The sequence below is a fragment of the Prionailurus bengalensis genome, chromosome F2 (assembly GCF_016509475.1).
Source record: "Prionailurus bengalensis isolate Pbe53 chromosome F2, Fcat_Pben_1.1_paternal_pri, whole genome shotgun sequence".
In the NCBI taxonomy this organism is placed as follows: Eukaryota; Metazoa; Chordata; class Mammalia; order Carnivora; family Felidae; genus Prionailurus; species Prionailurus bengalensis.
In genome coordinates, this window is record NC_057353.1 from 474,611 (window position 1) to 501,771 (window position 27,161).

The following is a 27,161-nucleotide window of genomic DNA, read 5'->3' on the forward strand; positions in this document are numbered from 1 at the left end:
TTTTAACCAGCCTATATCTAGGTGCTGACTGAGATCCTACTCTTTGGCACACTGACAGGTATTGGCACCCACAACTACTGGGAGCTACTAAGAACAAAGAATGCAGCTTTGCCTTCCACAAGGTTTGGGAGACAACTAAGAGCTCAGGGAAGTCTGAACAATAAGGTTCATCACCTACACAAGACCACTCTATAAAGACTCGGAGAGGTGGCTATTTTACCTAATGCACAGAAATCAACACAGAGACTCCAAGATAATGAAGAAACAGGAATATGTTCTCCAAAAAGAACAAGAAAAACTCCAGAAACAGACCTTAGTGGAATGGAGAGAAGTGATTTGTCTGACAAAGGGTTCAAAATAATAGTCAGAAAGATGTTCACCAAGGTCAGGAGAATAATGCATTACCAAAGTGAGAATTTTAGGAGATAGAAAATATAAGCATGCACCAAACAGAAACAACAGACCTGAAAACAATATAGTGACTGTAGAAATTTCAAAAGCCTAGATCAGCGGGAAGAAAAGATCAGTGAATTCAGAGACAGGCAATGGAATTCATCTAAACATAGAAACAAAGAGAGAAAGGAATGAAAAAGCATGGAGATACTTTAAGGAACTTAAAGGATACCATGAAGTGGATGAATATTTGTGTTATAGTTGTCCCAGAAGGAGAAGAGAGAGAGAAAGGAACAGAAAGCTTGTTCAAAGAAATAATGGCTGGGGCGCCTGGGTGGATCAGTCGGTTAAGCATCCGACTTCGGCTCAGGTCATGATCTCGCGGTCCGTGAGTTCGAGCCCCGTGTCAGGCTCTGTGCTGACAGCTCAGAGCCTGGAGCCTGTTTCAGATTCTGTGTCTCCCTCTCTCTCTGACCCTCCCCCATTCATGCTGTCTCTCCCTGTCTCAAAAATAAAATAAACGTTAAAAACAACAACAGCAACAACAAAGAAATAATGGCTGAAAACTTCCATAATCTGGGGAAAGAAACAGGCCTCTAGATCCAAGAAGTTTATAGAGTTCTAGATAAATGAATCCAAGAAACCCACATCAAGAAATGTAATTAAATTATCAAAAGCTAAAGAAGAGAATTTTAAAAGCAGCAAGAGAAAACCAACTTGATATGTGCAAGGTAACCTCCATGAGACTGGCAGTGGATTTTTAGCAGAAACTTGGCAGGCAAGAAGGAAGTGGCATGATATATCAGTGTTCTAAAAGTAAAAAATCTGCCAACCAAAAATATTCTACCCAGCAAGTTGTCTTTCTCAACTGAAAGAGAAATTAAGAGTTTTACATACTTGCAAAACCTAACGGAGTTCATCAACCTTAGCCTAGCCTTAGAAGAAATGTTAAAGGGGCTTGTTCATGCTGAAACAAAAGGACAAAAGTAACAGGAAAGCATGAAAGTATAAATCTCACTGGTAAATATAAACATGTAGTTAATTTCAGAATACTCTAATGATGTGTAATGGTGGTGGGTAAATCACTTATAGTATGAAGATTAAAAGACAAAAATATTAAAAAATCTGTAACTACAAAAATGTGTTAATGGCTAAACAAGGTGAAAAGTTGTAATTTGTGACATCAAAAACATAAAACATCATAACAAGAGGAAATAGATATATAGAGCTCTAGTATGCATTGGAACTTAAGTTGTTACAGCTTAAATATAAGATGTCTTATAAGCCTCATGGTAACCACAAAGTAAAAACCTGTAATAGATATAAAAAAGATAAAGGGAATCAATACAAACAACTGTAGCAAATCATCAAATTAAAATGGAAGAGACAAAGAGAAGAAGAAAGGAACAAATGTATTACAAAAAGCCAGAAAACAATTAACAAAATGGCAACAGTAACTCCATACCTATCAATAATTACTTTTAAATGTAAATGGATTAAATTCTCCAATCAAAAGACGTAGAGTGGCTGAAGAGATAAAAGAACAAGACCCAATTATATACTGTCTGTAAGAAATTCACTCCTTACAGGGTCATATAGACTGAAAGTAAAAAAATATAAAACCACATTCGATGAAAATGGAAATCCAAAGAAGGCAGGGCTTGCTATATTTATATCAGACAAAACAGACTTTGAGACACAAACTATAACGAAAACATGATCATTTTAGTCACAAAGGTATCAATTAATCAAGAAGATATAACAATTATAAATACGTACCCAACATAGGAGCACCTAGGTATATGAAGCAAATTTAACAGATATGAAAGAAGGCAGAAATACAATATTAGGAGACTACAGCACCGCACTTTCAACAATAGCTAGATCATCTAGACAAAATCATGAAGGATATATTGGACTTAGAGACATTATATCAGATGGACTTAACAGACATTTATAGGACATTACATCTAAAAACAGCAAAGTACACATTCTTCTCAAGAGCACATGGAACATTTTTCAGGATAGATCATATGTTAGGCCACAAAGCAAGTCTTAACTACTTATGAAGATTAAAATCATATGATTTGGGGAAAAGATAAAAAAAAGACAAAACCTTATCAAGACATACCAAGAAATGAAAAAAGATACAAATAAATAAAATTAGATATGCAAGAGGAAGCATTACAACTATACCACAGAAATTCAAAGGGTCATGAGAGACTACTGTGAACAATTATACACTGACAAATTGGACAGCCTAAGAGAAATAGAGAAGTTCTAGAAATACACAATCTGTTAAGACTGAAGCAGGAAGAAAATGAAAATCTAAACAGATCAATTACTTGTAAGGAAATTGAATCAGTAATCAAAAACCTCTCAACACAGAAAAGTCTAGAAACAGGTACCTTCACTGGTGAATTCTACCTAACAACTAAAGAAGAACTAATACCAATCCTTCTCAAAATCTTTCAAAAAATAAAATAAGAAGGAACTTTTCCAAACTCATTTTACAAGGCCAGGATTACTCTGATACTAACATCAAAGACACCACAAGAAAATTACAGACTAATGTCTCTGATCAACATAGACATAAACATCCCCAATAAAGTTTTAGCAAACCAAATTAAAAAAAGTTTCATACACCATGGTCAACTGGGGTTGATTCCAAGGATGTAAGAATGGTTCAACATACACAAATCAATCAACATGATATGCATACCACATTAACAAAATGAAGGAGAAAAATCATAGGGTATCTCAATAGATGCATAAAGTGCTTTTGACAAATATCAACATCAATTCATGAGAAACAGTGCCAATAATTTGAGTACAGAGAGAATGTACCTCAACATAAAAAAGCCACATATAGTAAGCCTACAGCTGACATGATACTTCTAAAATAAGGAAAAAGACAAGGATGCCAACTTTTGTCACTTTTATTCAACAGATACCTAGAAGTCCTAGCCACACCAATTTGGCAAGAAAAAGAAATAAAAGGCATTCAAATTGTAGAGGAAAAAGTAAAACAGTCTCTATTTACAGATGGCATGATATTATATGTAGAAACCCTAAAGACCACCAATAAACTGTTAGAATTAGTAAATGAATTGAGTGAAGTTGCATGATACAAAATCCATATACAAAAATCACATGTATTTCTATATACTATCCAAAAGAGAAATGAAGAAAATAATCCCAATTACAGTTATATCAAAAGATTAAAATACCTAGGTAGAAACTGCACCAAGGAAATAAAAGTACTGTACACTGAAAAGTATAAGACACTGATGAAAGAAATAGAGGAAGACAAAAATAAATGTGTTCGTTGGTTGAAAGAATTAATATTATTCCAATGTTAATACTGCCCAAAGCAATCTACAGATTCAGCGCAACCCCTTTTGAAATTCCAATGGCTTTTTCCCCAGAAATAGAATAAACAATCCTAAAATTTTCATGAAACCACAAAAGGCTTGAAACAGCCAAAACAATCTGGAGAAAGAACAAAGCTGGAGGCATCACACTTCCTTATTTCAAACTATATTACAAGGGAGTAGCAATAAAAACAGCATGGTATTGGTATAAAAAATAGACACATATTTCAATGATCATAATAGTCCTTTTGTATATATGGTCAATTTTTTTTGTGACAAAGGAGCCAAGAACATACAATGGAGAAAGGACAATCTCTTCAATAAATGGTTTTGGGAAAACTGGGCAGCCACATACAAAAGAATGAAACTAGACTACAATCTTAGGCCATACACAAAAACCAACTCAAAATGTGTTAAAGATTTGAATGTGAGACCAAAAACCATAAAGCCCTTAGATGAGGACATGGGGTAAGTTCCATGACATAGGTCTTGGCAATGATTTTTTTTTTTATTTGATGCCAAAAGCAAAGGCAACCAAAGCAAAATTAAACAAGTGGAATGCACCAAATTGAAAAGCCTCAAAACCACAAAAGAAAACCATTAACACAATGATAAAGACATTCTTACAGAATGTCTCCCTTACAAGGAGAAAATATTTGTAAGTCATGTATCTATTAAAAGATTGATATCCAAAATACACAATGAACACCTACAACTCAAAAACCAAACCAAAATCAATCCAACTAAAAATGAGCAGAGGAACTGAATGGATACTTATCCAAAGAAGACATACAAATGGCCAACAGGTACATGAAAAGGTGCTCAACATCACTGATCATCAGGGTAATGTAAGTCAAAACTCAGTGAGATATCACTCACACTTGTTAGAATGGTTATCCTCAAAAAAACCAGAGATACCAAGTGCTGGTGGGGATATGGAGAAAATAAAAACCATGTGCACTGTTAGTGGAAATGTAAATTGGCACAACCACTATGGAAAACAGTATGGAGGTCTCCAAAAAACAAAACAAAACAGAAAACAGAACTAACGTTGATCCACCAATTCTACTTTCAGTCATCCATAGGAAATGAAAACAGGATACCAAAGAGTTATTTGCACTCCTATATTTATCATAGCATTAGTCAAAGTAGTTAATATGTGGAAACAACCTAAAGTCAGCCAGTGGATAAATTGATAAGAAGATGTGGTGCATGCACACACACACACACACACACACACACACACACACACACACAATGGAGTATTACACAGCCATTAGAAAGCTGGAAGTCCTGCCATTTGTGACAACATAGATGGGCCTCGAAGGCATTATGCTAAGTTAAATAAGCCACACAGAGACAGACAAGTACGGCATGGTATCACTTATAAGTGGAATCTAAAAACAAAAAAAGAAGTCAAACTCATAGAAACAGAGGGTGATTAAAGTGGTTGCCAGTGCCAGTTGTGGAGAATTTGGTAAAATGGTACCAGGTATAAGATGAATAAGTTCTGAAGATTTAAAGTAAAATACAGTAATAGCTACTACCTTTGAACTTTGATAAGCTGTAGTAGTTTTCAGATTGTTTGAAGAACAATAAAAATCTGGTATTAGTGTAAAAAGAAAATAAAGGAAAACACAATGATGACTGTTGATAACATTGTATTTTGTAGTTGAAATTTGCTAAGAGGCTGGAGCTTCAATGTTCTCATACACACAAAAGTTAAATATATATGGCAATGGGTTTGTCAATTAACCAGATGGGAGGAATCCTTTCACAATGTATACATATATCAAATCACCACAATGTACACTTTAAATATTTGTTTTATTTGTCAGACTTCAATGGAACTGTTAACAAAAAAAAAAAAAGAAAAAAAGAAAAAGTAAACACAGAAAACAGAACATGTTTGTATACAAGCAGGGCCTTCTTGAACCTCCTGCATGACTTTTTTTTTTTTTTTTAAATAATGTGAGATAGGTTTTCACTGAATTATGATTGTTGGTCAGAGGTCATGGTGCTTCCATTTCTAGGCTTTGGTCCATCTGATGATAATTTCTCTAGGCAGATAGAGCAGAGATGCTCTGTGAAGCACTACTACATCTCTGAATGACTAAAAACAAGCTCAAATGCTGATTCTATCTTACGGCTCCAGATACTTCTACATGCAGAGAACTGTTCCACATTTATTTTTACTCTTCCTTTTCATCTTATAATTCCTACAGTTTACTTGGGAGATTATACAGTTTACTTGGGGATGTGGCCTTAACCGTATACTGCTTTCAGATTGCATTTTGTCTTTTTTTCTTTTTTTGATAGCCCTAGGATTGAAAACCAACACTTGACAAGTAACTGTCTAGATGATTGTACAAAGAATAATTTCTTGCTTTTTTTCTTGTGTTTATTAGGAGTTTCTTTTTAAGAGGCAGTAAGTATATCATTGACGCTGAGTTTAGGAACTCTGGAGACAGACTGCTAAGGTATGTCTCCAGGTATGCCACTTATCACATGTGTCACCTTTCACAGGTGTTTGATTTCTCACTGCCTCCCTCACTTTATCATGTGTAAAGATGAGGATGACAATAGTACCTACTTTTATAGTGTTTAGAGAAGGAGTATAATGAGCTACTTTCTGTGAAGAGAATGATATGAAGAAGAGCTTACACATATATTAAGCAGAGGTAGACATGTATGTAAAGTTGAGGTTCTTTGGCATATTTGTGATTATGAGAATTTTAAAAAATTGTTATATGTCCCACACATTCAGAAACAATAGTGCCTATAGGAAAACAAGTGTCTATACAAAAACAATGATAATATACATAATATGTATGAAAATGAGGTCTTTCAGTCATCTCAGTAGAAAGAGCTTGTAGGGCACAAGTAAAAATCATGACAAAATCATAATACCAATGACTCGTGTTTCTTGAAGGTTTAAATGCCAGGCACTATGCTAAGTCTTATCTGGTTTCAACAACTATATCCTCATCTGGCTAGTTACATAATATTGGAGAATTTCCTCTTTCTAAGCTCTGATTTTATCATCTGTGAGGTAGTTATTGATATCTATTCTTAATAAAGGTATATTATTAGAATAAAATGAGATAATGTAATGAAATGATCAGTGAGCTGGTACGTAATTATATGAAATAATATATTGATAAATTATGTATAATATAATCATAATGGTGATTAACAGCTGATCCTGATTTTTCTTGACAGCACAGATGTTTTAGGAGCTGCTGACTTCTCTGACCCTAGGTAGTTTACTGAATCAAAAAATATATATAATATATATGTTTATAATATACATACCAATGAATATACATATTATATATGATTTAATAATATATTAGCATAATATAAGCATTATATTATGTTAATATGCAACATACTTACATTATATTTATTATATAAGGATATATAACAATGTAATTATATAATAATGTATAATTGCAACATGTATAATGTATATTATATATAATACATGAATATTAGTGTAATAATATAATTAATGTATTAGTGTAATAATATGTCATAATACTGTTGTATATATTATTCATTGATAGGTAAAGGTTTTTGTGAAGTATGTCCATTTTAATCATCTTCCTGCCATACATGGAAGGTTTTGGGTTTTTTAAAAATTTTTTTATAATGTTGGTACCCTTGTGGTGTGCTTGTGGTTAATAGTCAGTTGTCTCTGTGGTCCCAATAATGATCCCATACCTAAATTCTCTTATTTGAGTGTTCTGCCTATCAACAGTTTGCAGGTTTTATTCTTGACTACAATTCTGACCATGCTTTAATTTATATGTTTTGTCCCTGTCTGCTGAGTAGATTGCGAGGCTCCCCTGTGGCATGGTTCATTGCCTTCTTTTGATTCCTGGCATCTAGCACTTTGCTAGGTAGAACAGGAAACAAGTGATCAGTATATATTCATGGAATAAGCAAATTAGGAAAGAATAGGAAGAAAGTCAAATTGACATGAGAGTAACCTGTATTTCTAAGAATCAGGAAACTGAGCTTCAAGAAATCTTAAAGAATATTGATCTAGGAGGATTCGGCCTCTAGGAAGATAACATGATGCCAAATAAGTTAGAATTTGCATGTTCTATTTGTTTCTGGCTGGAGGGTATAAAATAGAGAGTTCCAACTATTCTGAAGCTTTTCTTTTAACTAACAATACATTGTAATTCATTAAACAGAGGCGGGCTAGCAGAAAGACTAAATGGACTGCAAAATCGAGAGAGATCTGCCATTTCTTTATGGAGACATCAATGTGTGTCTTACCAAAAGACACTTTCAGGTAAGGTCTGCACTGGCATCTGAGACTGTGGATAAAGAAGATGCTAGTCAAAATTATTTTTTGTTAAGATATATTAATTTAATCATTACTGTTTTCATGATGTTTTCTTTTTCTCCAGGTGTCCTATGGGTCTCAAAAATTGTTCTGAAAGATGAGTCCATTCTTATAAGGTCTACTTATCCCTCCCTACAGAGCTTCTCACAGTTCAATAGAAGACATACTCTTGATCTGATTTGGAGAGCTCTGTGTTAGGCTTTTCTTTTGCTCTTAGCTTTTTGCTCATAGCTTTCAGACTTCTGTGACTGTGATCCCTAGTAAAAAATACACCTTATGTATTGAGGAGGGCACCTTTTGGGATGAGCACTGGGTGTTGTATGGAAACCAATTTGACAATAAACTTCATATATTGAAAAAAAAAAAAAAAAGAAAGAAATACACCTTATATAATCTCCCAGTGCACATATGATTTACATGCATGCACATACCCCTGAAACGTTTTTTAAACAACACTAGCCTTAATATGTGTGATATACTCTGCATTGTCTTTTATTTTTCCCATAATCCTAATCTCACTAAATTGATATAGGTCCCTTCTAATAAATTACAGGATGTAGTTTGAAAGTTGCTACTACAAGCAAGTGACTGAAAACTTGTTTTTTAACAAATTGTTTGATGTTAAGAATATTTCATATACCTGGAAAAGCTCCCTCTTCTGTGAGACTGTGGTTTTTTTCCTGGTTTCTTCTTGAGTGGTCTTTCCATTAGGAGTGAGGGAAGAAGTAGGTGGGAATGGTCATCTATTAGTTTTCTCTCCAGGGGGTTCCTTGGAATATGCATCTTAATAGGCTCACAGTTTATTTTGGCACATGTTAGCATGCAAAATAGAACAGCAGTGCTAGATAAAATACTCAACCAGTATGTTGTCAACTGTTGCACTTTTCTCTGGAAGACTTTTTAATTTTGATCTCATTCTTTATCTTTAAAATCCTTCCCAGCTGGCACCTGGCTAGCTCAGTCAGTGGAGCATTTGACTCTTGATCTCGGAGACGTGAGTTCGAGCACTGTGTTGGGTATAGAGATTACTTAAAATTTAAAAATCTTAAAAAATAAAATGAAGTAAAATTCTTCCCAGCTATCTTCTAGCAACTGCCTTCTCTCACATTCTTGTATTAGAGAGTATTATAATATGACATATGTTATCAGGATGACCTGATACATATGACCCAAGAATACTTTTTTTTATTACAGGATGCTATGAATCAGCCCATTGTTACATTTATTACTTTGTATCTTATCTTTTTTATATATAAAAGATCATATTAAATAATCATCTTCACAACTCATTTGTTTAGTCAGAAAACCAGGTATACATAAAGATTGACAATGAGTTTTATTACTCAGGGAAGTCAGTAATAAATACTCTGGCATAAGCACAAAAAGAATTTAATAGTACTTATACCTGAAAGCCACAGGGAGAAAATTTCACGTCAGGCATATTGGTTTGAAAAGATTGGTAGGTCTTTTCCACATGGTAATTCACAGCTTCACGTCTGATAAAAAGAATGCTTTCTTTTCTAATATTTTACCAATGATTTTCATTGATCTGCAGAGACATGTACCCCTCCTTGAACTAATCACTACTGAGGTGGAGTATAATAAATAGCCCTATAATTAACTTGTGATCTTTTTCAAGACTTATGTAATAAAAATAAGAACGCTTTGTGATTTTAGAATATATTTTTTCATTTTAACCTTTAAGTAATCTTTCATATTCTATTTATAAATATTTACCTGTACGTACGTAACCTCTCAAATGTGAATGTCCTTGATTTGGAGTGATCATTTTCTCCTATAATCTATCCACTTCCACCTCTAACTAGTTTCTGTTTAACTTTGTGTCACTCATCATTTTGAATTTAATTTGGGGTTTTATGCATTATAAATTTCTTTTGTTCTGCTTCAACCAGAAAAATATGGCCATGCCACCTAAATTCTCAAACTTACCCTTCTTTCCTATTCTGCTTTTGCCTCCATTCTTTTGAAGTAATTATATAAGAGAATTATATAAGAGAAAGGCTAAGCTTGGATTTCTTTCTGACTTGATATAAATATTTGACTTGGTCGGGGCACCTGGGTGGCTCAGTCGGTTGAGCATCCGACTTCGGCTCAGGCCATGATCTCACAGTTTGTGAGCTCGAGCCCCGCATCGGGCTCTGTGCTGACAGCTCAGAGCCTGGAGCCTGCTTCAGATTCTGTGTCTCTCTCTCTCTCTGCCCTTTCCCTGCTCATACTCTGTCTCTCTGTCTCTCAAAAATGAATAAACGTTAAAAAAAAAATTTAAAAAAAATATTTGACTTGGTAAATTTCAATGAAGCAACTTTTATTTTAGTGATATAGGCCAACTTTGTATTGAGAGGTTGGGATGAGGTCATGAGCCACAGGATGGAAAAGACAGGACGGGAAGAATGGAGGACAGGAGGATAGCAAACAGAGTGACTGGAATACCTAGCTTTTCCTTGGAGTCTGGTCACCGCACACTTAAAAAGCCAGAACTTTGTGGGGCCCCTGGGTGGCTCAGTCGGTTGAGCGTCTGACTTCGGGCCAGGTCATGATCTCAGGCTTCGTGAGTTTGAGCCCCACTTCGGGCTCTGTGCTGACAGCTTGGAGCCTCGAGCCTGCTTCGGATTCTGTGTCTCTCTGCCTCTCTCCGCTCATACTTTCACTCTTTCGTGAATAAATAAACATTAAAAAAAATCTTAAAAAAAAAAAAAAACATTGAAAGTACCACCTATATGCTACATTAGTGTTCATGCCACATCCTATTTTCTTTTCCCTCATGAAAAGGTAGAATGGTAATTCTTGAGGGTTCTTAGAGATCTTCCAGTCTCAGCTCCTCTTTGGGGGATGGAGACAGTATGTGGCCTAGAAGAGGGAAGTGACTTGCTCTGATTATTCAATTAAAGGAAGAAACAGGGCTAAAACCATAGCCACCTGACTGCCAGTGTCATGCTCTTTCCATGGTACCACATCCTGCCTCATGAAAATAATTTTTTTCACTTCTCTACCAATTTGCTCTCTTTTTTTAATGTTTATTTATTTTGAGAGAGAGAGAGAGAGAGAGAGAGAGAGAGAGAGAAAGAGACTGAGTGCAAGCAGGGTAGGGGCAGAGAGAGAGGGAGTCACAGAATCTGAAGCAGGCTCCAGGCTCTGAGCTGTCAGCACAGAGCCTGACGCAAGGCTTGAATTCAGCCTGAATGACCTGAGCTGAAGTCACATGCTTAACTGACTGATCCACCCAGGAGACCCTCTACCAATTTGCTCTTGATATTACAATTGAGGAATAAACAAACACCCCAGGTTGAACTTTATGTGTCAAATAAGGTATCTATTTTGAATTTTTGTTGACTTTATAGTCTTGAAATATTGTAAATATGCTCAAGGTGAGAGGAAGACTTGGACAAACTTTAATTTGAACCATAAATTCCTAAGAAATTATTGGGGGAAAATAGCTTCTGTCTGTCTTTTTTTCTCCTTTGACTTTGTCCTTATCACTGTTGTATCACATTTGGAGGTTTACTGTATGGCAGGTACAATGCTGAGGCTTACTACATATTAAACCATTTAGTATGCAAAATAATGCTCTAAGATTCAGTTTGCTTTTCTTATTTTCTAGATGAAAAATTTGTAGATTGAATATATGGTATAGATGCGTAAGCCCAGGTTTGATGTTATCCCTGTTGTCCATGTTCTTAGTCACTAATCCATGTGGGCCTTCATTAGATTATCTGCTTGGGCTGGAGAAAGTTAGGATTAAGAAGGCAAGTGATTAAGGAACCAGCAAAATTAGAAATATTCATACAAATGTCATTTTTGTTTGGGAAAAGGTAGTCTTTCAACATGTAGTTAGTTCCGTGTTGCATTCTTTTTTAAAAAAAAATTTTTTTTTAACGTTTATTTATTTTTGAGACAGAGAGAGACACAGCATGAACGGGGGAGGGTCAGAGAGAGGGAGACACAGAATCTGAAACAGGCTCCAGGCTCTGAGGAGTCAGCACAGAGCCCGACGCGGGGCTCGAACTCACAGACCGCGAGATCATGACCTGAGCGGACGTGGGACGCTTAACCGACTGAGCCACCCAGGCGCCCCTCGTGTTGCATTCTTAAGACGACACTAAGCATAGGACGTAAGTTTGAAGGTTATCTAAATAATGAATCTTTTGTAGGATACCCTCAAATCTTATTATTTTGATAGGGAGATGGCAGATTGTCTTCTTAATTATTCATGTTAACATATAATAAAAATCACTCTACATTGTTGTCCTACCTTCTCATAGTGAATTGACCACAAATTGTTAAGCACAGAATAGAAAGTATCTTCTAGAGGTTGAAATAGAAAAATACCAGGTCAAATAAGTGTGACTGGGTGCCTGGAATGAAGAGAGGGAATATGACCTTTTATTTGGCTCATAAGCACCAAATACCTTATTTGGAATGTTCCTTATGATTTGCCTTCTTTTGTTTTTTTTATTTTTATTTTTTTTTACTGTTTATTTTGAGAGAGAGGGAGTGGGGGAGGGGAAGAGAGAATCCAAAGCAGGCCCTGTGCTATCAGCACAGAGCCCGAAGCAGGTCTCTATCTCACAAACCATGAGATCATGACCTGAGCCGATATCAGGAGTCAGAGGTTTAACCGACTGAGCCACCCAGGTGCTCCATAATTTCCTTTTTGAATTTGGGGATAGAGGTTATATAAATTATACTACAAATAAAAGACAAAAGCAAAAGAAAACAAAAACAAAGAGCTAAAAACTAATCCATTAATTTCATATGTGAACGGCCCATCTCCAATAGATTTTTGTCTTAAAGTCTGAACATCTTTAGATTTGGATTTTATTTTTTGTTTCTTTCTCTTAGATGAATTTCTTACTTTTGAGATCTCTTAGATCTTCTGCTTGGTGTCTTGTAATACATTGTACCATTTTTTTCATTCTTTTTGATATAACTTCTATTGTATTAGGAAGAATATTTCACTGTTTACTTTGTGGCCTGGCAAAAGAAATTTTTTCTTTCAGTATACAAAATTATATTTTCTTATTTCTATATATTTATAGTAACTGGGTAAGTAAAAGAAAAACTTAAAAATATTAAATAGAAATAGCTCCCACTACCCCCAAATCCCAAGAAAAAAAAATTTAGTAAACAGCTGAGATTCAGTGATGGATTTATTAAAATATCTATATTATTAAACTCTCTGAGCCTTTTAATTTCCCGATCATAAGTGAATGTAATAGTACGTCACCTAATGAGCTTGTGCTGACAATAAATCTGATTCTGCGTGTAAGCACAAACAGCTGTGAGACAGAGTCAGCACTCAATAGGTGGTGAAAATAAACAGACACTGAATTATTCTGAGGTCATTTTCATACCAGACTGGTAGTTCAGAAGCAACCAAAATCAGCTTCTCCTTCTCTTCCTTGGGATTTACATGTACCTTTGGGTTAACAAGGTACTGAAGTCACAGTTCCATTTTATTTCTTACACACAGAAGTGGCTTGTTCATCTTAGATTAATTTTGACTGAATACATTGGGCGTGGCTTTCCCTTCTTCTGATGGGTTTACTGAGAAACCTAGGAATTTTATGAATCAGGTCTTAATTTTTGGTTTAGAAATTAAATGTAGCATCTCTCTTAGTCTTTATTTCCTTCAGATATGAGAAATAATGGTTTATGAAATTAATATGTAGTTTGTAATTATTTAGCTTGTGGCCTTCTTACATTTGTTCCATTTGAGGAGTATCATCCAATTAATCCATAACAAGGAGGGGTGTGAACTTGCTTATTGATTTGAAATGTTTGAGTGAATGTCTCCAACATATCTGTCTGCCTTTAAAAAAAAAAACAAAACATTTTATTAGGAGATAGTTGTAGATTGACATGTAACTCATACATTTAAAAGAAATAATACAGAATGATTCTCTGTGTCCTTTGCCTGCTTTCCCCCAATGATGACATCTTTCCTAACTGTACTATGACAGCACAACCCAAATATTGTTCCAGGATACAATTCACTGACCTTATTCAAATTTTACCAGTTTTACGTGTACTTGTCAGTTTGTGTGTATATTTTGTTTATGTAATTTTATCATGTATAGATTCACATGCCCACCACTGTAGTCAGTATCCAGAAGCATCCGTCACCACAAGAATCCCTTCATGCTATCCACAGCCATCTCCTTCCCACCCTTCTCTCTAATACCTTAAAGCCATGAATCTTACCATTTCCATAGTTTTGTCATTTCAAAACTGTTATATAAATGGAATAATATGGGGGGGGGCGCCTGGGGGCCTCAGTTGGTTAAGCGTCTGACTTCAGGTCATGATCTCACAGTTTGTGGGTTCGAGCCCCATGTCGGGCTCTGTGCTGACAGCTCAGAGCCTGGAGCCTGCTTCAGATTCTGTGTCTCCCTCTCTCTCTGCCCCTCCCCTGATCATGCTCTGGTGTGTTCTCTCTCTCTCTCTCTCTCTCTCTCTCTCTCTCTCTCTCTCTCAAAAATAAACATTAAAAAAATTTTTTTTAATGGAATAATATGGTGTGTAACCTTTCAGGATTGGCTGTTTTCACTCAGCATAATTCCCTCAAGATTTGATTGTGTATATATCAATAGTTAACTTCCTTTTATTAGTAAGTAATTTTCCATGATGTGGATATACCAGTTGTTTAACTGTGCACCTACTGAGGGACATTTTGATCATTTCCAAATTTGGGCTATTACAAATAAAGGTGCTATGAATGTCAGTGTACAAGTTTTTGAGTGAACATAGGCCTTTATTTTTCTGCTACAAATGATCAAGGGAGCAATTGCCAGGTGTTATAGTAAGGGCATGTCTGGTGTTATAAGACAGTGCATATTTCAAATATTCCAGTGAATATTTCTAAAATAATTAAAAAAATTTTAACACCTTTGCTTTGTGGATTTTAATTTTTTCTTTTCTTCCCTCTTGTACAGCTTCCTTTTCTGGGCTATTTTATAACAACCACTTATACCATTTAATAATCAGTTTTGTTTTCCCTGTTTGTTCCTCCAAGTACATTTCAGTATAAAAGACATAGTTCAAGATTCTTCAAACTTGAATAAATTTTAAATGTGTGTCTATTTCCTTGGCTGTTTTTTTGTGATCACTAAGGCCAGATTGACCTAGCTGCTTAGAGAACAGAGAGAAACGTGTGCTGCACACAAAGGCTAGTGCAGATGGGCACGTAAGATGACAGGCAGAGAAGAGGGGGTGCAGGGGCCTGATCACTCAGCTCCTGGAGTCTGTGACTGGATTTTCTTAAAATTTATTGAAGTGCAATTAACATATGTTGTGTTAGTTTCAGGTGTACAACATACTGATTCAGCAATTCTGTACATTACTCAGTGCTCACCATAAGTGTAGTCACCATACAACGTTATTACCTTATATTTATTGTTGACTGTACTATCTATATTCCCTATGCTGTACTTTTTATTTCCATGAATTATTTACATTATAACTGGAAGTTTGTACTCCTTAATCTCCTCTACTTTGCCCATCACCACCGCCCCCCATCTCGCCTTCCAGTGTGATGCCTTCGAAATACGTATTTTAAAAGGTGTCTGTGGAATAGGGAATGGAAGATCACAGAGTCAGAAGAAACATATTTCCTAGATTTATTTTCAGGAACCATTCTATTTTTCTTCTTTTTGAAGGGAAACAGTTTTCCAACACTGCTTTGCCATGGCCAGTTTTTATTACGTGATATCCAAAGCATTTTGTGTGTTTATTGACCCATTAAATCCTCACAATAACCCTTCCAGTTGGATCTTCTATTTAGAGACAGGCGCAGCCCTGTGTGTTCGTGTCAGTCTGCCTCAGTGGCCTGTGATAATGGCCCATCTTGTTCTAGGTAGTTTGTTGGGAGGCAGATCCAGGCAGGCACTGAGAGCGTATGCTCATGGCATGACTGAGTTCTGGAGACATGAGCGTAGCAAAGTCTGTCTCCCAGTTCTCCTGTTCATCCTCTGTTCAGTAAGGGCATGACAAGAAGTTTCTCAATGTGGTATCTAAGTTTTTAAACTAAAAATTGTTAAGGATATTCTTAGATGGACAGAACCAGTGAGCTCCTTGTAATGTTTAAGAATACAGAGTAGGAGTACTGATGCGTACGAGCACTTGTACCCCAGTGTTTATAGCAGCACTCTCAACAACAGCCAAATTATGGAAAGAGCCTAAATGTCCATCAACTGATGAATGGATAAAGAAATTGTAGTTTATATACACAATGGAGTACTACGTGGCAGTGAGAAAGAATGAAATATGGCCCTTTGTAGCAACGTGGATGGAACTGGAGAGTGTGATGCTAAGTGAAATAAGCCATACAGAGAAAGACAGATACCATATATGTTCACTCTTATGTGGATCCTGAGAAACTTAACAGGAACCCATGGGGGAGGGGAAGGAAAAAAAAAAAAAAAAGAGGTTAGAGTGGGAGAGAGCCAAAGCATAAGAGACTCTTAAAAACTGAGAACAAACTGAGGGCTAATGGGTGGGGGGGGGGTAGGAGGGAGGGGAGGGTGGGTGATGGGTATTGAGGAGGGCACCTGTTGGGATGAGCACTGGGTGTTGTATGGAAACCAATTTGACAATAAATTTCATATATTTAAAAAAATAAAATTAAAATAAAATTAAATAAAAAGAATACAGAGTAGGAGAAAAAAAAAGATAAGTGAAACCAAAAAAATCAAAAGATGGCCTTCAGATAAGTAATTTTTCACTGAGATTTTTGTTCTAAAAAATTCACTCTAAACTTGAGAAAGAAGAAGATGGGGGAGGGGCAGAGAAACAAGTAAAATTAATGAAGTACAGTAGCATTTACTGGCATCCAAAGCAGGATTCTCTCTCAATTTTCTTTTTCCTCAACTTGCTACTATATGTTGAGAGTTGTCACTAAGCACATGTGTGTGAGTTCTCATTTTAGAACACCCTTTGATATGCCTGTAAAGGTAAAAATGCTGTAAGTTTTCTGTGCACATGTATGTGTTTCAAAAGTAATAAATATGTTGTCTTGAACTTAGAATAGTATTATAAGAGTAAAGAGTGAACTTAGTTATTCATATTGGTATTAATATTTAATAGCTTTTGTACTAGAATTTTTTTTATTTTTTTACTTTTTGCCAGTGGGTCATGAACAGCTGAAACTTTGTGACCTGTAAGCCACAAAAAACTATAACATCTGTCGATGCCTTTCTCCAACACTGCTTCGACAGCATCCTGATCTGCTGCCCGGGAAACCTTGTTTTCCACTTACACCACTAGCCAGCCTCTCCCCAACTAGTTGACAGAATGCCCAGGCTGGCTCACCTAGAAGGGGTACTGAGTCTCCTTAAAACAAACTCCCACAGTTACTCAACTGCCAGACTCTATTAGATAACCTCACCATGCACTGTTAGCGTACCTGCTCAGAGTAAATATGTTCAGATTTCAGGAGTTCTCATTTTTTCTTCTTTCTGTCATATTATTTTAATTTCCTAATATCTTCGCATTGAGAATAATTATTTCTTCATTTTCCCACCATGATTTTTGCAAAATTACATTCACTGCCTTATTTTTCCAGTGCCACATTTTATTTTTATTTTTATTAAAAAAAATTTTTTTTTAAATGTTTATTTATTTTTGAGAGAAGGAGACAGAGCATGAGGGGGAGAGGGACAGAGAGAAAGGGAGACACAGAATCCGAAGCAGGCTCCAGTCTCTGAGCTGTCAGCACAGAGCCCAACGCGGGGGCTTGAACTCATGAACTGTGAGATCATGACCTGAGCTGAAGTTGGACGCTCAAGCGACTGAGCCACCCAGGCGTCCCTCCAGTGCCACATTTTATGATACATGTCCCCATCAAAGGTTTTGTTGTTGTTGCTTTTAATGTTTATTTATTTTTGAGAGAGAGCACACAAGTGGGAGAGTGACAGAGAGAGGGGGGTACAGAGGATGTGAAGTGGGCTCTGAGCTGACAGAAGAGAGCCCAGCCTGATTCAGGGCTCGAACTCATGAACCGCAAGATCACAATCAGAGCCAAAGTCAGATGCTTAACAGACTGAGCCACCCAGGCGCACCCCAGTTCTGTTATTTTTTTACGGGTTTTTTCCTTTCTCCTCCAAAAAATAGTCTCTGTATTTAGGGGGGGAAATCTGCCATTTATTATTTCTTCTTGGATTTCTGAATGTTAGACTTGGAAATTTTTCAGAGATGATGCAAATAAGTAAGACAGTTCAGACTGATGCAGATAATACAGATGATGGCTCCCGCTGAATGCTCCTCCCTTCCACACACTGAGTGAGGCAGTACACACACACTTCATTCCACCAGAGCCGCACTGTGCCTCCTAGACCACAAAAGGAACCAGAATGTTCTGCTGTTAGTCCATAGAATTAGAAATTGCTTGTTAAATGAAGAAGCTGATTTGGGGGTGGGAGACAGGGCTGCCACTCTTCTAAATTCTGTTTTTCACTGCCTATTGTTAAACAAAAGGCCTTCTTTTTTTTTTTTTTTTTTTTAGATGTTTGAGGTCACTTCAGTTAGCTAATTAAAAAACATTGATTCTCCTTTAAGTTGTATTATAGAAAGTAAACAAGTAATATTTAGTGTCTTTTTCTTTTTAAAAAACATTTTTTAAATGTTTATTTATGTTTAAGAGAGAGAGAGACAGAGTGGGAGTGGGGAGGGGTAGAGAGGGAGAGGGAGACACAGAATCCAAAGCAGGCTCCAGGCTGTGAGCTGTCAGCCCAGAGCCTGATGTGGGGCTTGAACTCACAGATTGCAAGTTCATGACCTGAGCTGAAGTCAGACATTTAACCTACTGAAACCACCCAGGCACCCCCCTTTTTCTTTTATTTAAAATTTATTTATTTACTTTGAGAGACAGCAAGTGGAGGAGGGGCAGAGAGAGAGGAAGAGAGAGAATCCCAAGCAGTCTTGATGCTGGCAGCACGAGCCCGACTCGGGGCTTAATCCCACAAACCATGAGATCATGACCTGATGAGATCATGACCAGAGCTGAGATCAAGAGTCAGGTGCTGAACCGACTAAGCCACCCAGGTGTCCCTATTTAGTGTCTTCTTCTATAAAATTGTCATGTACATCGTTTATGCGGAGGAAAATTTTTTGTGTGTCTATATTTCTGTGTTGATTTTAGTTATATGAAATATATGTCCTTTTCCCAAACTGCTGCTTTACTGGTGTTTAGAATCTGGTGGTGGAAACAGGATGGTGGCAAGAGAGGTCACAGATGAGGAGCTACACACGTAACTGTTTACTAATTCAATACCTGCTTATTAAGGACCTGCTGTGCACCACACACTGTGCACCGTGAATAAGCAAAATCTGGTCACTGCAATTATGGAACTTCTATTTTACTAACTAGATAGATGATATGCAAAGAAAGAATATAGGTGCAGTTTGGCATACTGAAGGACTTGTGGAGGATTTAGGGTGGGCACCACACTGGACAGGCCATGGAAGATAGCTTCAGATTTACAGGGGGTACCTATAGCCTCTGTCTAGGTTCTAGGACAGAATATCAAAGGAAGATAGCTAATGAGTTATGAAACATTGGAGGTTTTGTTATTCATTAATGTTTTCCAGAAAACTTATATTTTATTTAATGGAGATTTTTTCTCCGCCCATTTTTTTTCCTGTCTCTATTTTTCCCCAGTTTTGAGGAAAGCACTGTATAAGGTATACTGCATAAATATTTGACATGCAAATATAAAGTGATTCCAAGATAAGTGTAGTTAACATCCATCATCTCATATAGATATAAAAAAAAAAAGAAAAGAAAAAGAAAGACTATTTTCTTCTTGTGATGAGAACTCTTAGGACTCCAGCATTAGCTATAGTCACCATGTTGTAGCTTACATCCCTACTACTAATTTATCTTATAACTGAAAGTTTATGCCTTTTGATAATCTTCGTCCAATTCTCTCCCCTCATCCCCCCACACTTGCTTCCCTCCACCTCTGGGAATCACATCTGATCTCCTTTTCTATAAATTTTGCAGGGGTGGTTGTTTTGTTTTGTTTTTTAATTCTACGTGTTAATGAGATCATACAGTATTTTTTCTTTCTTTGACTTATTTCACTTAGCTTAATACCCTCAAGGTCCATCCATGTTGTCACAAATGACAAGGTATTTCCTTATTATAACTGGATAGTATTCCATTGCATTTATATACATATATATGTATGTAATGCATAAATATACATATTAAGTACTATATGTATACTATATATAAATATATATAAATGCATATATATGATATATATTAAATGCTATATATACCATATATAAAAATATATAGTTACTATAAATATATATTATATATAAATACATATAATTTATATAATATGATATGATATAATATAACATCAATAATATATATTTATATATGTATACCATATTTTCTCCATTCATCTGTTGATGGACCCTTTGGTAGTTTCCATATCTTGGCTATTGTAAACAATGCTGCTGTGAACATGGGGGTGCAGATACCTTTGAAATTAGTTTTTCACTTTCTTGAATAAACTCCCAGAAGTGGAATTGCTGGGTGCTATGGTAGTTCTGTTTTTAATTTTTTGAGGAACCTCCATACTGTTTTCCACAGTAGTTATACCAATTTGCATTCCCACCAACAGTACACAAAGTGTTCCTTTTCTCCACATCCTTGCCAGCGTTTGTTGGTTGTTATTCCTTTTGATGCTAGCCATTCAAAAAGGTGTAAAGTGATCTGTCACTGTGGTTTTGATTTTTATTTCCCGAGTGATTAGTGATGTTGTGCATGTTTTCATGTACCTGTTGGCCTGAATGGCCCGTATTTTAAGTGTTTTTCCTTTTGTGCAAAATCATTATAATTGAAAAAGTTTTTTAGATTATTACTGAAGTCCAATAAAAGGCAATTTATTTGCCATATATTATATTCAGGCAATGAAATATAAAAGTACAATTTAAACCTTTGTAAAATCCAGGATGCAACAGAATTTTTATTTAAATGCCTTTACTATGCGAATATTTGCTTTTCTGAAATTATATTTTGTGTTGAAATATAACACAAAGAAAAAAGAACAAAAAATGTAGATATGCAGCTTAACATGTACATATAAAGCAAGTACCACTGGGTTACCTAGGTGTCTCAGTCGGTTAAGCATCCGACATCAGCTCAGGTCATGATCTCACAGTTCATGGGTTTGAGCCCCTCACTGAGCTCTGTGATGACAGCTCAGAGCCTGAACCGTGCTTCCGATTCTGTGTCTCCTCTCTCTGCCCCTCTCCCACTCACACTCTGCATCTCTCTCAGACACAAATGAATAAACATTAAAAAAATTTTCTAAAAATGCAAGTACCACTATAACCACCGTTACTCAGAGAATGGAAATTGATGGTTTTCTATTAATTCAAAAGTTTTTTTTTTTACTCACTAGAGAAATACAGTATAAATTGGTGCCTTATATCTTTTCATTTTTTTATGGCAGGTAGTCATAATATTTGATGTTTTGTTTTACTTTGTCTCTTTTTTCTTTGATTCATTCAGACTTTTTAAGCAACAAATATGCTTCTGTCACTGACACAGCTATGTGACCCTGTCATAGCATTGTAATTAATTTTTTCTTGTTTCCTTACTTAACATAGTAAAGCTTTATTCTTTAGAAGGAAGAAAAACTAATTTTGCATTTGAAGATGTGTTAATAATGTCTGTAAAATTTTACTTACTGAAGTGCTTTTTGGAAAGTCAGACAAAAGAAACAAAACCAAAGGGAATAGTGTGTTACTCCTTAGGAATTGTAGTGGAGAATGATTACAATGAATTACTCCTTGAAGAATATTTATGTATACAATTTCAAGAGAAATTGAAAGAAACCATATATTATTCCTTATACTGATGATTAACTATAATAAAGTACTCCAGATAGTGCTCTGAGACAATTGTAACTAATGCTTTTAGGCTTTCTTCACATTGTATAACAGTTTGGAAGTATTAGTCAATATTATTAAATAAATTGTAGAAAACCATTAACAAAGGTTGACATTGGAAAATATATTGGGCAGGGTTTCTTTCTTTTGTTTTTCTTGAAAATTTTTATGTTTGTTTATTTATTTTGAGAGAGAGCAAGCATGAGTGGGGGAGGGAAAGAGAGAGAGTTAGAGAATCAGAAGCAGGCTCCGTGCACTGTCAGCAGGAAGTCCAACAGGGGGCTCCCTCTCATGAACCGTGAGATTATGACCTGAGCAGAAATCAAGAGTCTGCCACTTAACTGACTGAGCCACTCAGGCATCCCAGGACAAGGTTTCTTTTTAAATATTTCTTTTATAGGGGCGCCTGGGTGGCGCAGTCGGTTAAGCGTCCGACTTCAGCCAGGTCACGATCTTGCGGTCCGTGAGTTCGAGCCCCGCGTCGGGCTCTGGGCTGATGGCTCGGAGCCTGGAGCCTGTTTCCAATTCTGTGTCTCCCTCTCTCTCTGCCCCTCCCCCGTTCATGCTCTGTCTCTCTCTGTCCCTAAAATAAAAACGTTGAAAAAAAAAAAAAAAATTTTAAATATTTCTTTTATAGAAGAAAAAAATTGTCAAAATCACATACATTGTTTTTATAATTAAAGAAGGGAGGGGACACCTGGGTGGCTCTGTCGAGGTGTCCGACTCCAGCTCAGGTCATGATCTTGCAGTTTGTGGGTTCAAGCCCCACACTGGGCTCTGTGCCGATGGCTCAGAGCCTGGAGCTTGTTTTGGGTTCTGTGTCCTTCTCTCTCTCTGCCCCTTCCCGGCTTGTGCGTGTGTGCGTTCGCTCTCTCTCTCTCTCTCTCTCTCTCTCTCTCTCACTCTCTCTCAAAAATAAATAAACGATAAAAAAAAATTTTTTAAAGAAGAAGGGAGAAAAATGTGAAGTAGCAAATAGCACCTTAGATTTTACTTATGAACTCCTAAAATGTGTATCATTGTGTCAGGAGGTGAACAATTCAATAATTTATTGAGACTGGTTTTTCCAGTGAGACAGTTTTTCAAAATGCAGAGTACAAGCTGTTCTTTGTCCTTGAGCATGATCAGCAGTGAACATTCTCAAAGGTTTGGTTTTGTAATCTCTGATGCCACCACAAGTTCCCATTAGGCACTCCCCCTGGAGCTCTCCTTGTTACCTGCACAGACCTCACATAGGCATTTCTGTGCTCCTGATGCAAAGGATGGCTGAGACTGGGAGAACACTGACCCTGAGGCCACCCACTGCCCCCAGGGTCCCTATAGCCAATCCCAGGAGTGGTGGCTGCATGACTTGAGAAGTGGGGTCCCATCGGCCTTGTTGGGAACAGGCAGCCAGAAATCTGGCCCCTGCCTCTTTATCATTGCTTTCAAGGGACCCTTCTGAGGCTGGGGAACCCCTGAAAATGAGGCCATTTTTCAGACTCACCCTTGAGTGGTCAAGAGAGGAAGAAGGAATGTCAGGGCCAATATCTTGTATTTGGAAATAGTGGTGTGAGCAGGAAGAAGAGCCAAGGTTCCTTTGTTCATATGTGTGTCCAAAAGGCTTATCTAATTGCTTTGATACAATATTTTCTCACAATTAAAGAAACTTGGGGTAGAAAATGTTAGGCTGATTATTTCTAGTATAGCAAATTGATTGGTAAACTAAGAGCCCTCTATTTAGATGAAAAATAATTGTCGGAAATACATGTGGTTTAATCTAAGTATCTTAGAGTTGTGTTTTTAAAGTTAGGAAAGAGAGCTATGGTGAGCTGTTACTTTAATTTGTCCGATTTGGAGCAGTATTTTATACCTTTTAAATGTTTTGTTTCTGTGGGGACATAAGAGATTTTTGGTATAATAGGACAGGTTTATAAAACACTGTATGTTTATTTAGATTTACAAGATGAAGGGTGCCTGGGTGGCTCAGTTGGTTGAGCATCCGACTTGCTGACAACTCAGAGCCTGGAGCCTGCTTGGGATTCTGTCTCCCTCTCTCTCTGCCCCTCCCCCACTCGAACTCTGTTTTTCTCTCTCTCTCAAAAGTAAACATTAAAAACAATTTACAAGATGAGAACGACATGGATTGAAGAGTTGTTAGTTTTATAGTTCAGAGTCTTTAAAAAGTCCTTTGAGGTTTTTTTTTAAACTCCCGCTCTACCTTATTTACCACCCTAGTTCCAACTGAAGGAACACTACTATGACCTCCTCAGTATGGGTCAAGTCCGTTTGGCTGGAGAGGGTTTGCTGCAGTTCCATTTCTTAACTTCCCCTTTCCTTTGGGGTCAAGGGAGCTGTCTCTGGATTATCTCCAGCTTCCCTCTAGCCAGTAAAACCAGAAGGCCAATTACATGTTTAAGCTTTATTTGTTTCTTCTCTTTTCAATCCCTACCCACATTTTAGTGTAGTCGTGGTATTTAATATGGTTCTTTGCCATGATGTGCCAGAAGAATTCACAGGAATACTCTTTGCTGAGTTAGGTTAGGAAACAAACTATGATGTTAGTTTGTCCACTGTTAGAGCTGTGATTTCATGTCCTAAGTAACTATAATTTCCAATAATCAGAAGTAAAGAGTTCGTATTTAACTTTCATGTTGTCAAGTTATTTCATAACTTTATTAAAAATAAATGATGGTATCTGAGAAATAGAGGAAGGAATGCTTAATACCAAATTCAGATTTCTGGCTAATGTATCTGTCACACCTTGGCTGCCTCTGCCACATCCATTTTTACCACATTTAATAGAAGTAAATAATTTTTTGTGACTTTTTATACATAAAAAATCTATAAAATGTGGTTTGGTGACACAGCAGAATTCAGTGATGCTTTTGGGTTCCCTGTAGATTTACTTAATCTCCACTTCTTTTTATATGAAAAGAAAAACAGTAGTTTACCGTTTTAAGATTGTTTACTCATTGGCCTGAGGTTTAAAAGAATCTTTATTTCTGTTTTCTGTTGTAAGTTATCCAAAAATAAGACTGCACAGTTAGCCCATTCTAAATGAATTACATAGTGTAAAACATGTTTCCTGTTGAATTCCATATGTGGTTCAATAAATAAAAATTAATTCATAGTGTTAAATTGGGACCTTGTCAATGAAGAACATTATGTACATCTTAAAAACCCTGATTTCAACCATTAGGAAAGTATTGTCATTGGCAAGGCAACATTTTCATTGGCTTGCTCGAACCAATTGTCATTTTTACCCTGTATCCTAGTTCAGTATCCCACTGGCATTTATCCATGCTGTGAAATCTTGTTTATGTCATCTTAACCTTTCTACCAATCTAGTTTTCCAAATTTCTTCAGCTCATTTTTATTTTCAAAGGGATTATAGGTTTTTCACTTAGGATCCTATTGCCTGGAGAAGCCTGTTTCAAAGTACAAGCCCAAACTTGACTTTTCCTCATCTTTCGGTAGAGACTGCCAAGGAGGAATAAGTTGGCAGGACAGGTGGCACTGCTCTTGGCAGCCCATGTGGTGTGAATCTTACTTAAAGAAGGTGCTCTAACAATGGGCTTATCACACAGTCCTATGTATCTTTCTGAACAGATGCAGTTGTAAATTTTTCTGTGACCAAATAAGAACCTTTTCAGCCTACAAACTGAATAAACAAGTTCTTGGATTAGTAAAATGCCTTGTAAAGTTGTAAAAATTGGAAGTTGTGCTTTTGTACTTTGATAGTGATTTAAAAGAGTAACCAGCAGGGGCACCTGGGTGGCTCAGTAGGTTAAGTGTCCGACTCTCAATTGTAGCTCATGATCTCACAGTTCCTGGGAATGGGCCCTGTGTCGGGCTGTGCTCAGCATGGAGCCTGCTTGGGATCCTCTCTCCCTCTCTCTGCCCCTCCCCTGCTTGTGCACGCGCACACACACACACACACACGCACACACACCCACACCCACACACACATACTCTCTCTCTCTCAAAATAAATAAACATTAAAAGAAAAAAAAAAGAGTAGTCAGGAGGCCTACTTTCACATCACTTTTCATCCCAGTGATGCTTCATTTCCATTAGTTGCTGTCTTCCTGCACTGCTCACACAGTTGGTCACCCTTCCCTTAAGAAGAACAGTGGTCCCTCATGGATTGCCCCTTCCCGTGTTCATGTGCCTTCTTGGTTCTTTGCTGAACTCTTTTTTTGTGTGCAACTTCAGCCTCCTTAGGCTTCTGTCCTGGCCCTCTTCCTGTCCTGTGTGCCTTTTGTGGGCAATCAAAGTTCTTCATGCTGTCTCCCCCAGGACTGCCTGGAGGTTCGGTAACTCTGTGTCCTGCTGCCTTTCTTGGCCCAGCCCTGGCCCTATCGGCACCTAGGAATCCTGCAGGTCCCATAGACCCAGCATGCCCTAGCACTTGCATTCCTGGTCCATTAATTGAGCAGTCTTCACTTGGATTTTCTTATGCATGTTTTCAGTCCATCTCAACCCTAGATTCTGGTGATTCTGCCTCAGAACTATCTCTCAAGTCACATCTCTTCATTTATCCCATCTGCTACTATTCAGGCTCAAATTCCCTTGTGCCTGGATGATTTTGTCAGTCTCCTTCTGGTCTCCCTGCCACTGACCTTTCCTCATTTTCAGTCTATCAGGGTCATCATCCTAAAGAGGCAAATCTGATAATTTCACTCTTCTGCTTTAAAAGGTTTCTTTTGGAGGGCACCTTTTGGGATGAGCACTGGGTGTTGTATGGAAACCAATTTGACAATAAACTTCATATATTGAAAAAATAAATAAATAAATAAAAAATAAAAGGTTTCTTTTCACTGCCACTTGTCCTTGGAATAAATGTTCGCCACCTTTAAGCTGTCTTGTGTGGTATTCTTGGTCATGTGCCCAGCCTACCCAATGGTAGACTCATTTCCCACTGTCCTGTTTATGTGCTACCCCACGCATGTGCACAACACTGAGTCCCTCCTTCAAAGGTCAGTTATATCCTTCATGAAATGTTTGGTAACTGGGCCTAATATACTTTTCTGTCTTTGTGTGTAATTTTACCTCCAGTATCCTGTTATACTGTAATTATACAAAGTATAAGTAAGTAGTAGCTGAGCAAAGTGCTGCAAAGATGT

At 36.9% G+C, this 27,161-nt stretch overlaps 1 protein-coding gene across 1 annotated transcript in view; it reads left to right on the plus strand.

Moving 5' to 3' along the window:
- Window positions 1-27,161, plus strand: part of SPIDR (scaffold protein involved in DNA repair) — a 502,960-nt gene that overhangs the window by 186,175 nt on the left and 289,624 nt on the right. The window contains exon 7 of the mRNA XM_043601030.1: window positions 7,973-8,073. Coding sequence (XP_043456965.1) covers window positions 7,973-8,073 — 101 coding nt within the window. The remainder of the gene's footprint in view (window positions 1-7,972; window positions 8,074-27,161) is intronic.